Here is a 12856-nt window from a genome sequence, read left to right on the forward strand (position 1 = left end):
TTTCTTAGAGCACGTTGTGACTAGAAACTGTAAATTACTCTGGATGTCAGTCTAAGATTTAGACCTTATATAAACATCAATTTTTGTTAAAGGATAAGTTCACCTTTACAAAAATAATAATAATAATCATAATAATAATAATAATAATAATAATAATAAATGCACATTTTTTCGCAGGTAAAAAAAAATCTGAATTATTTTTTTCTTTGTTAGGAGCCTGTATAGCATTGCACCCACATAGTGCCACAGTCCTGCACACTGTCTGTGTAGCCGTCTGTCCGTACCTCCGATACAGGCAGCGACTTGCACAATGACAAGACGCTCAATGAACTACCTAGAGAGCTCAATAGCTCTCTATGTAGTTTCGCAAAAACTGTCAAAACTTGTGGTTGTAGAATTATGCGATTGTGCAAATATGGGTGTAACAAAAGGTGAAGTTAAGCTGGTCCTGTATACAACCATTCTCCCCTCATGTAAATTTACTCAGTAAAAACAATGTAAATGAAACTATTTATATTAAGATTGGTATTCTAAGTTGGGTGACATTTGGGGCTGTTTTTCTGTATTTTAGGGGTGGGTTTTCAATTAACATTTTTTATTAGTAGCTGTCATATTACACTGAGGGGTCCTGTTGCACAAGTGTATAGTGCCCAGAGTTTTGAGTCCTTTACCCTGTGCCTAAGTCCTCCTCTACACACTCGCACAACAACTGTAACTAAAATGCTAATCGCACAATAACTGTAACTAAAATGCATTGATGAAAAAAGAACAAATCCTACAGCAATCACATTTAAAATCAGCTGACTAGATTACTTAATAAGACTGAATGTATTAAAGTTATAGCTGATTCAATAGGCAAGAACAGTTGTAAGACAAGCTGGAGACCTTGTTCAATGCAGGTTACCTTCTTGTGATGAGGCTCTTACTTTGCCTCATGCTCTGAACAAATGAATTTACACAACACTGACGTATTGCTCTGTTAAAACAACTGCTGCCTAATGTTAAGTGCCAAAATCTTACAGATATTCATGTTCAGAAGATAAGGCCCTTGATAATTTCTGTGGCTCCCTGGAGAACTCTGCTTCCACTTTCTCTTTCTGCAGCTGTCGGATCATCTCTGCAACAGATGTGTCATCCTCAGGCCTTCCCGAACTTTCATGCAAGGGTGAATAACTGATTGAAACATCCTCTTCAGACACCAGAGGAGGGTGTTCACCTCTCTCCTTGCCTACAGAACCTGAGTGATCAATGATATTCTTTTTCTGTGGGCTGCAAAATTCGTCCTGAAGAGCAGAAAAGCCTAAGAAGGTAAATAAGACAGAATTAATTAATTCAAATAAAAACACAATACAAGCAAAACAATTATCAAAACTTGTAAACATTGGGTCATATTTAAAAATCTTTACAGATATAGGCTAAGAAGACAGGAATAAGGAGTTTCATTCAAACTATGTTTATTCAGAATAAAATACTAAGATGTCTTAGTGATTGGACATCTGAGATATCATGTAACTACACAATGACATAGTCTGATCGATAGTCCTAGTATATCTACTCCATGACATTAAATAAAGCCTGGAAGGCAAATATTAGTTAAATTAAGAACATTATTGTTTAATTATTACATTTCTAGGTGTTTGTATCTTTTTTTTTTTACTTTTTTGACCTGGTGATCTGGTTAGGCATCCAAAAGACCTAAAATTTATTTCAGAGGGAAGACGAGCACCTACTATGTTTCTACTGGTATGTGGCACATAAAATAAGCCCCCCTACCAGCGCCCTTTATTACCAGTAGCACTTTGCATCGGGTGTGTGGGGGTTACCTCCCTTTTTTGGGGGTGGTTTCCCAAGCATCACTAATGTTGAAGGACGTGTGAGCTGATAATAACATGGCAGGATCCACACACTCACCTCACCCTTTCCATGGGGATACTTGCCAAGATTTCTGATTCCTGATGCTGATCAGGATTGAGGGAAGCATACCTATTTTTTTTTTACTCCTTAAGAATTATGGTATTTATTCAGAGTTTCAATTAAAAGCATATATACAGTGCATCCAGAAAGTATTCACTGCACTTAACTTTTGCCACATTTTGTTATGTTACAGCCTTATTCCAAAATGGCCAGGCGGCCCGCTCTAAGAAGATTCCTGGTGGTTCCAAACTTCTTCCATTTATGGTTGATGGAGGTCACTGTGCTCATTGGAACCTTCAATGCTACAGAAATGCTTCTGTACCCTTCCCCAGATCTGTGCCTTGATAAAATCCTGTCTCGGAGGTCTACGGACAATTTTTTGGACTTCATGGCTTGGTTTGTGTTCTGACATGCACTGTTAACTGTGGGACCTTATATAGACAGGGTTATGCCTTTCCTAATCATGTCCAATCAACTGAATTTCCCACAGGTGGTTCTTTTCTGAGAATAAGGACTGTCTGTAAGGATGTAGGTGCTGTGAGCGTGGTCACACATAAGTGTTAAAAACCTTCCCTTTTATCCTCTGTGAAAGTGCACCCAAGCTCGTGTTCCCACTCTGACAGATATATGGGGGAGCTGAAGGAAAGTAAATGTACAGAAGGAGTCTATAAAGGATGAGACAGGGTGAGATGAGCCCATGGGTTGCCGGGAAAAAAAGGTCTGATGCCTTCCTATCATCGCAGTGTAGTGTAAACGCCTTGGAGCTGAAAATAGAGCAGCCATTGACCTGGTGAGTGTGCTTGCCTTTGTTGAGTGTGGCGAGTGATTTTAAGCCTGAATCGGTAATAGATACTGTGATAGAAGATAATTTGGTGGATGCCCATGAGAACAAGGCAGAACAAGACCATCAGGGTGGAAAGGAATGATTATCTAGAAGAGGTGTCATAGATCCAGTATAGGTAGATAGAACGTGTGACTTAATTAACCATTTGACGCCCGGCCAATAGCCGTACGGCGTCCTGAAAAATGTACTAGCCGCCATATGGTGTCCTCCCGCACATGCACAGTTTGCGCGCTCGCAGAGCCGCGCTTGCAGAGCCGCGCAGCGGCGCGATCTGTCACCAGCCGTGTACCTCGGACAGGCCCCCGTTGCCGGTACCATGTGACCTGCTGTGACCAATCACAGCAGGTCACATGACAGTTGTATACAATGGATGGCTTCATTCATGCCATCCATTGTATACTAGTGTCTAGCTGTGAATGGTCACAGCTAATCACATGCACATGTCATGTGATTAGCTGTGGCCAAACCACAGCTAAGCACAAAAAAAAAAACCCTGAATGAATCAATGTCATTCAGGTAAATGCAAAGTAATTCTTTGCTATAAGCAAATTGTGTAAAAAAAAAAAAAATACTGATCACTTCCCCAAAGATTTTTTTTTTCATATTTCACTATGTCCAAAGTAGTACAATGTTACCATAGTAACATTGTACTACTTTGGACATAGTGAAATATGAAAAAAAAATCTTAAAAAAAAGAAAAAACCCCAGCAATGATTAAATACCACAAAAAGAAAGCTCTAGTTGTGTGAAGAAAATGATAAAATTTTAGTTTGGGTACAATGTTGTATGACCGCGCAATTGTTATTCAAAGTGTGATAGCGCTGAAACCTGAAAAATGGCCTGGGCAGGGAGGTGTAAAATTGCCCGGTATTGAATTGGGTAAAGAATCTCAGAGTTTAATAAGTGTGGTAATGCTATGAAGAGAGTCCAAGGCAAAGGGGTACGTGAAGGTGCATTCCATTGAAGGGAAAACAAGGGGAGGGGGTTGATTTAGATTCAAACTGGACCCACTGTTTATGGGAATAGTTAAAGATCCAATCTTTAAATGGGAACACTAATTCTGGCGACCTAGGGAGGCCCCAGTAGATTCCCTTAATTTGCAAGGATTTCCTTCTTGTTTTGATTATGGGACAGGACGTGAAGGTAACTCTCACCAACGGGACACAGATGACAAAAAAAAATGACAGGGGTTATAATCCTCCCTTACTCAATCCTATAGTTTGCCTATTGTTCTATTTTAAGTGAAACAGCAGGTCTAGATGTGCTGGGAGGTTAATGCCTACATAAGTTATAGTAACAAACAACAATAAACAGAAATCAATATACTGAAGTCATATCACAGAAAGGTTAAAGCTGACTGGTTGCTGCACTGTATTGTTTACATTGTTGAATATGTCTGTTAAAAAGTATGGCATTTTGAGGTTTTTAAATGGCTGGATGCTGATATACCCACTAACATCATGCAAAGTATGCAGTCTGTAAATGTCTGATATAATGAAAAACTGCATAAAAACTCGATTAGATATGAACTCAACCAGAGTATGGGTATGCATAAACTAACTCATACCCTGGTTGAGTCCATAACTAATTGAGTTTTTATACAGTTTTTCATTGTATTGGTGATCAGGGACTCCCGGTTCACTCAATTTAACTAATTTATCCAAGGACTTTGAGGCCCCTGTTTGGAGGTTTTGAAATATCTAATATAAACAGAATATTATTCAACTTGATGTTTGAGAAGGAATAAAAAAACATTGGTAGTTCAAATGGCAGAGGTGTCAGTAAGAATACATGTTGTAGTGTGTCTAGAAATGGGTTGGGGGTCATCATATTAAACGAACATCAAATACCAGTGATTTTTGTTCCTTCTCGAGGACCTAAGACCTGGACCCCAAGACATTGAGAGAGACCAGCCCTATCGCACATAGAAACAGGAATATTATTATTATTATTATACAGTATTTATATAGCGCCAAAGGGTATGCTCAGCGCTGTACAGTAGCAAGGGGAACAGAACATGAGACAAGACAGTAACAATACACTACACGAGGGGTTCGAGGGCCCTGCTCTTTCGAGCTTACAATCTAGGAGGGAGGGGAAGGTGGCACAGGAGGAGATGGCTGTGGGGGATGGAGTGGTGGGTGGAGTGGAGGAGGTTAGTTGTTAGGTGAGGTCGAGTGTTAGGTGAGGTTGGGGTAGGCTTCCCTGAAAAGGAGGGTTTTCAGGGTGCGCCTGAAGGTGAGGAGGGTAGGTGACAGTCTGATGGATTGGGGTAGGGAGTTCCAGAGGATGGAGGAAGTCCTGGAGAAGTCCTGCAATCGGGCGGGGGAGGAGGAGACCAGGGAGCTAGAGAGCAGGAGGTCCTGTGAGGAGCGGAGGGCACGGGTAGGGTAGTATCTGGGTATCAGGTCGGTTATGTAGTTCGGGGCAGCATTGTGAATGGCCTTGTAGGTCAGGGTTAGCAGCTTGAACTTGATGTGTTGGGCAATCGGGAGCCAATGAAGGGATTGGCAGAGGGGGGAGGCAGATGTGGAGCACTTGGTGAGGTGGATGAGTCTGGCCGCTGAGTTTAGGATCGACTGGAGTGGGGATAGCGTTCGTTTGGGTAGGCCAGTGAGAAGGGAGTTGCAATAGTCCAGGCGTGAGATGATGAGGGAGTGTACGAGTTGTTTGGTGGTGTCTGGGGTGAGGAATGTGCGTATCTTGGAGATGTTGCGGAGGTGGAGCCTGCAAGATCTAGATAGCAGTTTGATGTGGGGTAGGAAGGAGAGGTGGGAGTCCAGGGTGACACCCAGGACTTTGGCATGTGGGGTGGGAGAGATGGTGGCATTGTTAGTAGTGATGGAGAGGATGGGGGGGGGCCACGGGGTGGGGGGAAGACCAGGAGCTCGGTTTTGTATAGGTTAAGTTTGAGGAAATGGAGCGACATCCAGTCTGATATGTCGTTTAGGAGGTGGGCGATGCGAGCAGAGAGTGAGGGGGTGAGGTGGGGGGTGGAGAGGTAAATTTGGGTGTCGTCGTCGGGTAATTGAAGCCGTGGGAGTGAATAAGTTTGCCAAGGGAGGAGGTATAGATGGAGAAGAGGAGGGGCCCGAGGACAGAGCCTTGGGGGACCCCGACAGAGAGGGGGAGGGAGGGGGAGGTGGCAGTGTTGTAGGAGACGCTGAAGGAGCGCTGGGAAAGGTAGGAGGCAAACCAGGAGAGAGCAGCGTCCTTGTTACCAAGGGAGTGCAGTTTGGCAAGGAGGAGAGGGTGGTCAACAGTGTCGAAGACCGCGAAGAGGTCGAGGAGCAGGAGGATAGAATAGTGGCCATTGGCTTTGGCAGTTAGCAGGTCATTGGTGATTTTAAGTAGGGCGGTTTCGGTGGAGTGCAGGGGGCTGAAGCCAGACTTTAGGGGGAATATTCTCCTCTTGCGTACTAAGAAGGTTATGCATCTTAACCGACAGGGTCTTCACAACCTCACAAATGTAAATTGTGTTTTTGAGTACGTGTACCCAAATCACTATTATTGTAATTATTAATTCTACATACATACTACACTATAAAGGCTCTCTCATCTCTATACTTATATTTTTGGTAGATAACCCGTGTGCTCCCTGGGCTTTTATCTTACTCCATCAAGTACATCCAATTGAAGGACCACCACCACACGACCAGAATATTATTCACGGATTTCCAAATAAAAAGACATTATTCAAGCTGTTGCTTACTGAAAGTACGAGTATACAGTTGGAAGAAAAAGTATGTGAACCCCTTGGGATTACGTGGAGTTTTGCATGAATTGGGCATAAAATGTGCTCTGAATGTCATCTAAGTCACAACAATAGAAGAACACAGTCTGCTGAACATAATACTACACAAACATTAGATGTTGCCATGGTTTAATTGCACATAACATGGAAACATTCACAGTGCAGGGAGGAAAAAGTATGTGAACCTTTGGACTTAATAACTGGTTGACCCTCCTTTGGCAGCAATAACCTCAACCAAACGTTTCCTGTAGTTGCAGATCAGACCTGCACAATGATCTGGAGTAATTTCGGACCACTCCTCTTCACAAAACTGTTTCAGTGTAGCAATATTCTTGGGATGTCTGGTGTGAATCACTCTCTTAAGGTCATGCCAAAGCATTTCAATCAGGTTGAGGTCAGGACTCTGACTGGGCCACTCCAGAAGGCGTATTCTGTGCTGTTGCAGCCATTGTTTTGTTGAATTACTTGTATGCTTTGGGTCATTGTCCTGTTGCATCACCCATCCTCTGTGGAGCTTCAGTTGGCGGACAGATGGTCGTACGTTTTCCTGCAAAATGTCTTGATAAACTCTGGAATTCATTTTCCCATCAATGACAACAATCCGTCCAGGCTCTGAGGCAGCAAAGCAGCCCCAAACCATGATGCTCCCTCCGCCATGTTTTACAGTGGGGATGAGGTTTTGATGTTGGTGTGCTGTGCCTTTTTTTCTCCACACATAGTGTTGTGTGTTCTTTCCAAACAACTCAATCTTGGTTTCATCTGTCCACAGTATATTTTGCCAGTAGTGCTGTGGAACATCCAGGTGCTCTTTTGCAAACTTCAAACGTGCTGCAATATTCTTTTTGGACAGCAATGGCTTCCTCCGTGGTGTCCTCCCATGTACTCCATTCTTGTTTAATGTTTTCCTTATTGTAGATGTGTCAACAAAAATGTTAGCATGTGCCAGAGATTTCTGTAGGTCTTTAGCTGCCACTCTGGGATTCTTCTTTACCTCATGCAGCATTCTGCGCTTTGCTCTTGCAGTCATTTTTTTCAGGATGACCACGGTTAGGGAGAGTAGCAACAGTGCTAAACTTTCTCCATTTGTAGACAGTCTGTCTTACTGTGGACACATGATCATCAAGGCTTTTGGAGATACTTTTGTAACCCTTTCCAGCTTCATGCAAGTCAACAATTCTTGATCGTAGGTCTTCTGAGAGCTCTTTTCTGCGAGGCATGGTTCACATCAGACAGTGCTTCTTGAAACCAGTAAACCCAAAACAGGTGTGTGTTTTTTAAGGGCAGGACAGCTGTCAGCAACACATCCAATATCATCACACTGATTGGAGTCAAGGTTGACTCACTCCTGGCTCCAATTAGCTCTGGGAGAAGTCATTAAGCTAGGGCTTCACATACTTTTTCCTCCCTGCACTGTGAATGTTTCCATGTTATGTGCAATTAAACCATGGCAACATCTAATGTTTGTGTAGTATTATGTTCAGCAGACTGTGTTCTTCTATTGTTGTGACTTAGATGACGTTCAGAGCACATTTTATGCCCAATTCATGCAAAACTCCACGTAATTCCAAGGGGTTCACGTACTTTTTCTTGCAACTGTATGTACTGAAGAACACATCTGCTTTTGTTTTTACATGATAAACCGGTATGACTACTTGCCTTCACTATGGTCCAGTGTGATTGTCTGCTCCATCTCAGCATAAGTACGGTTGGAATGGCATCGCATAGGTTCATTCATAGAAGTTTCCATAAGGTGAACAATATCCATTCTGTTAATCTTAGTGAGGCACTGATTCAAACTGGCATCTGTGTTTTAGCAAAACAAAATTAAACATTATTTTGCAATGGTAAAGTAAGAGACAAATCTAAAGCAAGCATTCTACTTAACGCATAATTCCACTAAAAATAAAAAGCAATAATGTTAGAGTACAGTAAGCTAAATAAAACTTCCACATTATCATTAAATGTGAACCTGACCAGACCCAAAACATTTCTAAGGCAGCAACGCTGAAGCACAGGCTCCAGGTCTATGATGCCTTGATTTCCACCCAATTCATTAAAAGAGAAGTATGATTTTTTTTCCCCCACATTATACTTACCTAGGTGGATGCAGCATTGGTACGATGGTGCAACTGTCCCCCGCTGGCTCTAAGTGCGAGAACACTTGAGTGATCACATTGCCGCTAATTGCTTAGTTCTCACAGCCACTGTCTGCTCTGTCCCCCTTGTGCTCACTGGAGCTCTAGACTGTGGAGGGGGATGCAGCGGCAGGCTTAGACTCTCAGCAGATCACTGACAGGCTGAGCCAGGTGCCATTAGCTCTTTCTCCAATTGGGATCTTTCTCCTGCTGGACCAGCTGAGTGATGTCAGCCAACAGCAGGCTTCAGCCCACTGTCAGCTAACAACGGGTCACAGGAGTGCAGAGCGAACTGCACTCCTGTGATCCACAGAAGTACAGCCTAAAGAGCTTTGGCTGTACCTCCCCTTAGAGCCTCCCTTTTCCCCTGTCATTTCACTTTCAAATGCCAAAGTTGTTACTGCAGTTAATGCATTAAAAAGTTGAATGATAATTTACAATGCTCAAAAAAATTAAAGGAACACCTTTTAATCAGAGTATAGCATCAAGTCAATTAAACTCCTGGGATATTGATCTGTTCAGGTAAGTAGCAGAGGGGGTTGTTAATCAGTTTCAGCTGCTTTGGTGTTAATGCAATTAACAACAGGTGCACTAGATGGGTAACAATAAGACGACCCCCAAAACAGGAATGGTTTGACAGGTGGAGGCCACTGACATTTTTTTGCCTACTCGTCTTTTCTGACCTTTTTTCACTAGTTTTGCATTTGGCTAGGGTCAAAGTCACTACTGGTAGCATGAGGCGATACCTGGATCCTACAGAGATTGCACAGGCAGTCCAACTCCTCCAGGATGACACATCAATACATGCCATTTCCAGAAGGTTTGCTGTGTCTCCCAGCACAGTCTCAAGAGCATGGAGGAGATGCCAGGAGACAGGCAGTTACTCTATGAGAGCTGGACAGGGCCATAGAAGTTCCTTAACCCATCAGCAGGATCTGTATCTGCTCCTTTGTGCAAGGAGGAACAGGGTGAGCACTGCCAGAGTCCTAAAAAATTACCTCCAGCAGGCCACTGGTGCGAATGTCCCTGACCAAACAATCAGAAACAGACTTCATGAGGGTGTCCTGAGGGCCCAACGTCCTCTAGAGGGCCCTGTGCTCACTGCCGGCACCATAGAGCTCAATTGGCATTTACCATTTAACACCAGAATTGGCAGGTCCGCCAATGGCGCCCAGCGCTTTTCACAGATGAGAGCAGTTTAACCCTGAGCACATGTGACACACGTGAAAGGGCCTGGAAAAGCCACAGAGAAAGTTATGCTGCCTGCAACATCATTCAGCATGACTGTTTTGGGTGATGGGTCAGTGATGGTCTGGGGAGGCATATCCATAGAAAGATGCAGAGACCTCTACAGGCTAGACAATGGCACCCTGACTGCCATTGGGTATCGAGATGAAATCTTGGACCCACTGTCAGACCCTACGCTAGTGGGTCCTGGGTTCCTGTTCACGACAATGCCTTGCCTCATGTGGCGAGAGTATGCAGGCAGTTCCTGGAGGATGAAGGAATTGATAACACGGAATGATCCCCATGCTCGCCTTATCTGAATCCAATAGAACACCTCTGGGATATCATGTTTCGGTCCATCTGACACCGCCAGGTTGCACCTCAGACTGTCCGGGAGCTCAGTGATGCCCTGGTCCAGATCTGGGAGGAAATACCCCAGGACACCATCCGTCGTCTCATTAGGAGCATGCCACGAAGTTGTCAGGCATGCATACAAGCATGTGGGGGCCATACAAACTACTGAGTACTATTTAGAGTTGCTGCAATGAAATTTCAGCAAAATGGACTAACCTGCTGCATCATTTTTTCACTTTGATTTTCAGGGTGTCTTTGAATTCAGTCCTCTATAGGTTGATAATTTTAATTTCCATCAAACAATGTGGCATCTTAACACATTTTCCAGTCCATATCAGTATAGATATTCAGTACAATATTTTTCCTCATTAAGATCTGATGTGTTTTCAAAGTGTTCCTTTAATTTTTTTGAGCAGTGTACGTGCCTTGGAAGAAGCCCCTTGTACAGACTGGGCCTATAACCCAAGGGACTAAACAGGTTACCAAGCATCAATTTAAAGACAGACTTTCAGGTACCTTTAGGTGCCTGCATTTCAGTACTATTGCGGACATTAAAGTGGTTGTAAACCTCAGACGTGTGTGATTTCTCTCTGCTGCCTCATTCCTCTGTTGTCAGTGTGAGTCACTATGACAGGTTTTCCTGACAGAAGAGATAAAAAGGTGACAGGGAAGAGAGCTCCAGCACCCAGCCTGTGATTCATCTCCTAAGCTCTGCATGTTCTTTTGTATTGTGAGGAGGTTGGTATGTCCCGTCCCTTTCCTCCAGTCAGCTCTCAGAGCTCCTCTAACTGTGTAACTTCAGTTCCCCACCCTGTGCTTTGTGAGCTTTACAAAGCCATAGAGGACACATTGCTACAGGTAAACAGGTACAACCTATGTAGTAGGATTTTTTCATCTCTGTGTATCACCTGAGGCTAGTCACTTCACTGGGTATACGTAAGGGTTTACAACCACTTTACAACCACTTTAAGGTTCACATTAAAGTGACTGTGTCTTAAAACTTCAAATATATAATATGAATGTACAGTTATCCTCTACGAATAACAGCTACTCACTGAAAACAGCCATAAATCCTTAAGTGTCTGAACCAGGTACACATTTGGTGCCAAGGTAACCACCTGGTTGGCATTTTACAATGAAGAGAGTTGCTACCAATGTTATTAATAGAAAGTAGATCATTAGCTGACCTGATCTATACTATTCTACATTTTTTCTTTCTTTTGTTTTGTTTCATCTGTCTTCAGTTGTGTTCACATTAGTTTACATCAGTTTGCACTTCAGTTAACATCAGTTTTGTTTTCAGCTCAGTTCAATTTACATCGGTCTACATCCGTTTAAACTAAAAGTGACAAAAGGATAAACAAAAAAGGGCTTGATTACTTAAACTGGAGAGTGCAGCTCTGCATAAAACCTCTTTTTTGTCAAAACCTAATTGAAGCTGAAGTTGGAAGCTGATTGGCTACCATGCAGAACTGCACCAGATTTTGCACTCTCAAAATTTTGTAAATCAATCCATTAATGTTTCTTGGCTAAAAATGGACATGAATGGAACGAATGTAAACGGGCAGCATCCATTAACATCCATCTAAATGGAAAAAGACATAGCCTTGTTTCATTTAAAAATACGGGCCTGAATGTACAAAGATGTAGGCCGATGTAAACATGTGGTCATACATAGACAAATATTGTGGTTCAATCTGGATCTGTCTGAAAAACTGAAAGATGGATCTAGATTGAATATTCGTGTGAAAGGGCCTAAAGGGTACCAATGAAAAAAAAATATCTAAAATGTTATAAAATGACATTTAAAAGCACATTTATTCTGCATGTTATTCACATGAGTAATTGCATCTACATCATATTCATCAGCACAATTATCTTTGCTGCATTGTTTACCGGTTGCATGCTTTCCATCTCTGTCAAGCCAATATTTAAGAAGAGCATGGCTCTGATCTTGTAAGGAATTTGGATTCTCAACTCGTATTTGGTGAATCTGCTCTTCTGTGAAATCCAACTCCCTGGCTAACTCTGAAAAACAATATAAAATAGAAGAGTGAGAATTCTATACAGTGAATATGTAGTGCCACCTAGTGGTTCTGCATCAGATTGTGAGCATTTGCGGATCTCGTCTTGAATGCAGAACAGGAGCTTCTATATACAGTAAAATGTCCTTGTATAGTTTAGTTTTACCTAACAGCTCTGTATAATTTACTTTATATTTTAAAACTGAATATCACTTTCCTCCATGTTTCTTAGCATCAGTCAACACTGCCGCATTACCTAGTGAATTACACCTGGACATGCATGCAGTTTTACACTGAAAGAGCATACATAGTACATATGTATGTGGCTTATTAATTAGTAAACATAGCTGCATAGAGCAGACAGCCAGCATGAACCCCAGGACAAATTTCCTGATTCCCTCCCTTGCTACCTAGCTGCCAGGCCACCAAGCAGGGAATCAATACATTGGAAATATGCAACAAGTAAATCACATTTTAGTAAATTCTGTGCGTGTCCAAAAATTTGGAGTTGGTTTCAATGTGCCATTAACTATTTCCTTTATATGTGTCTGTTTTACCACGTATTAAAAGTATCCTGTCCTCTTTGTATTGCTTCCTTTGTGTG

The 12856-nt window shown here is 42.5% G+C and overlaps 1 protein-coding gene across 29 annotated transcripts in view; it reads right to left on the reverse strand.

The window, feature by feature from the left end:
* ANK2 (ankyrin 2) overlaps positions 1 to 12856 on the reverse strand; it is a 290860-nt gene that overhangs the window by 35195 nt on the left and 242809 nt on the right. For all 29 annotated transcript variants that reach the window (XM_089691815.1, XM_089691824.1, XM_089691825.1 and 26 more), the window contains 3 exons: positions 12125 to 12256; positions 8169 to 8315; positions 1021 to 1300 (listed from right to left, as the gene is read on the reverse strand). In XM_089691815.1, the coding sequence (XP_089547941.1) occupies positions 1021 to 1300; positions 8169 to 8315; positions 12125 to 12256 (559 nt within the window). The remainder of the gene's footprint in view (positions 1 to 1020; positions 1301 to 8168; positions 8316 to 12124; positions 12257 to 12856) is intronic.

The sequence above is a fragment of the Staurois parvus genome, unplaced genomic scaffold, assembly GCF_062004578.1.
Source record: "Staurois parvus isolate SC_StPar_1 unplaced genomic scaffold, SC_StPar_1.0 ptg000572l, whole genome shotgun sequence".
NCBI classification, from domain to species: Eukaryota; Metazoa; Chordata; class Amphibia; order Anura; family Ranidae; genus Staurois; species Staurois parvus.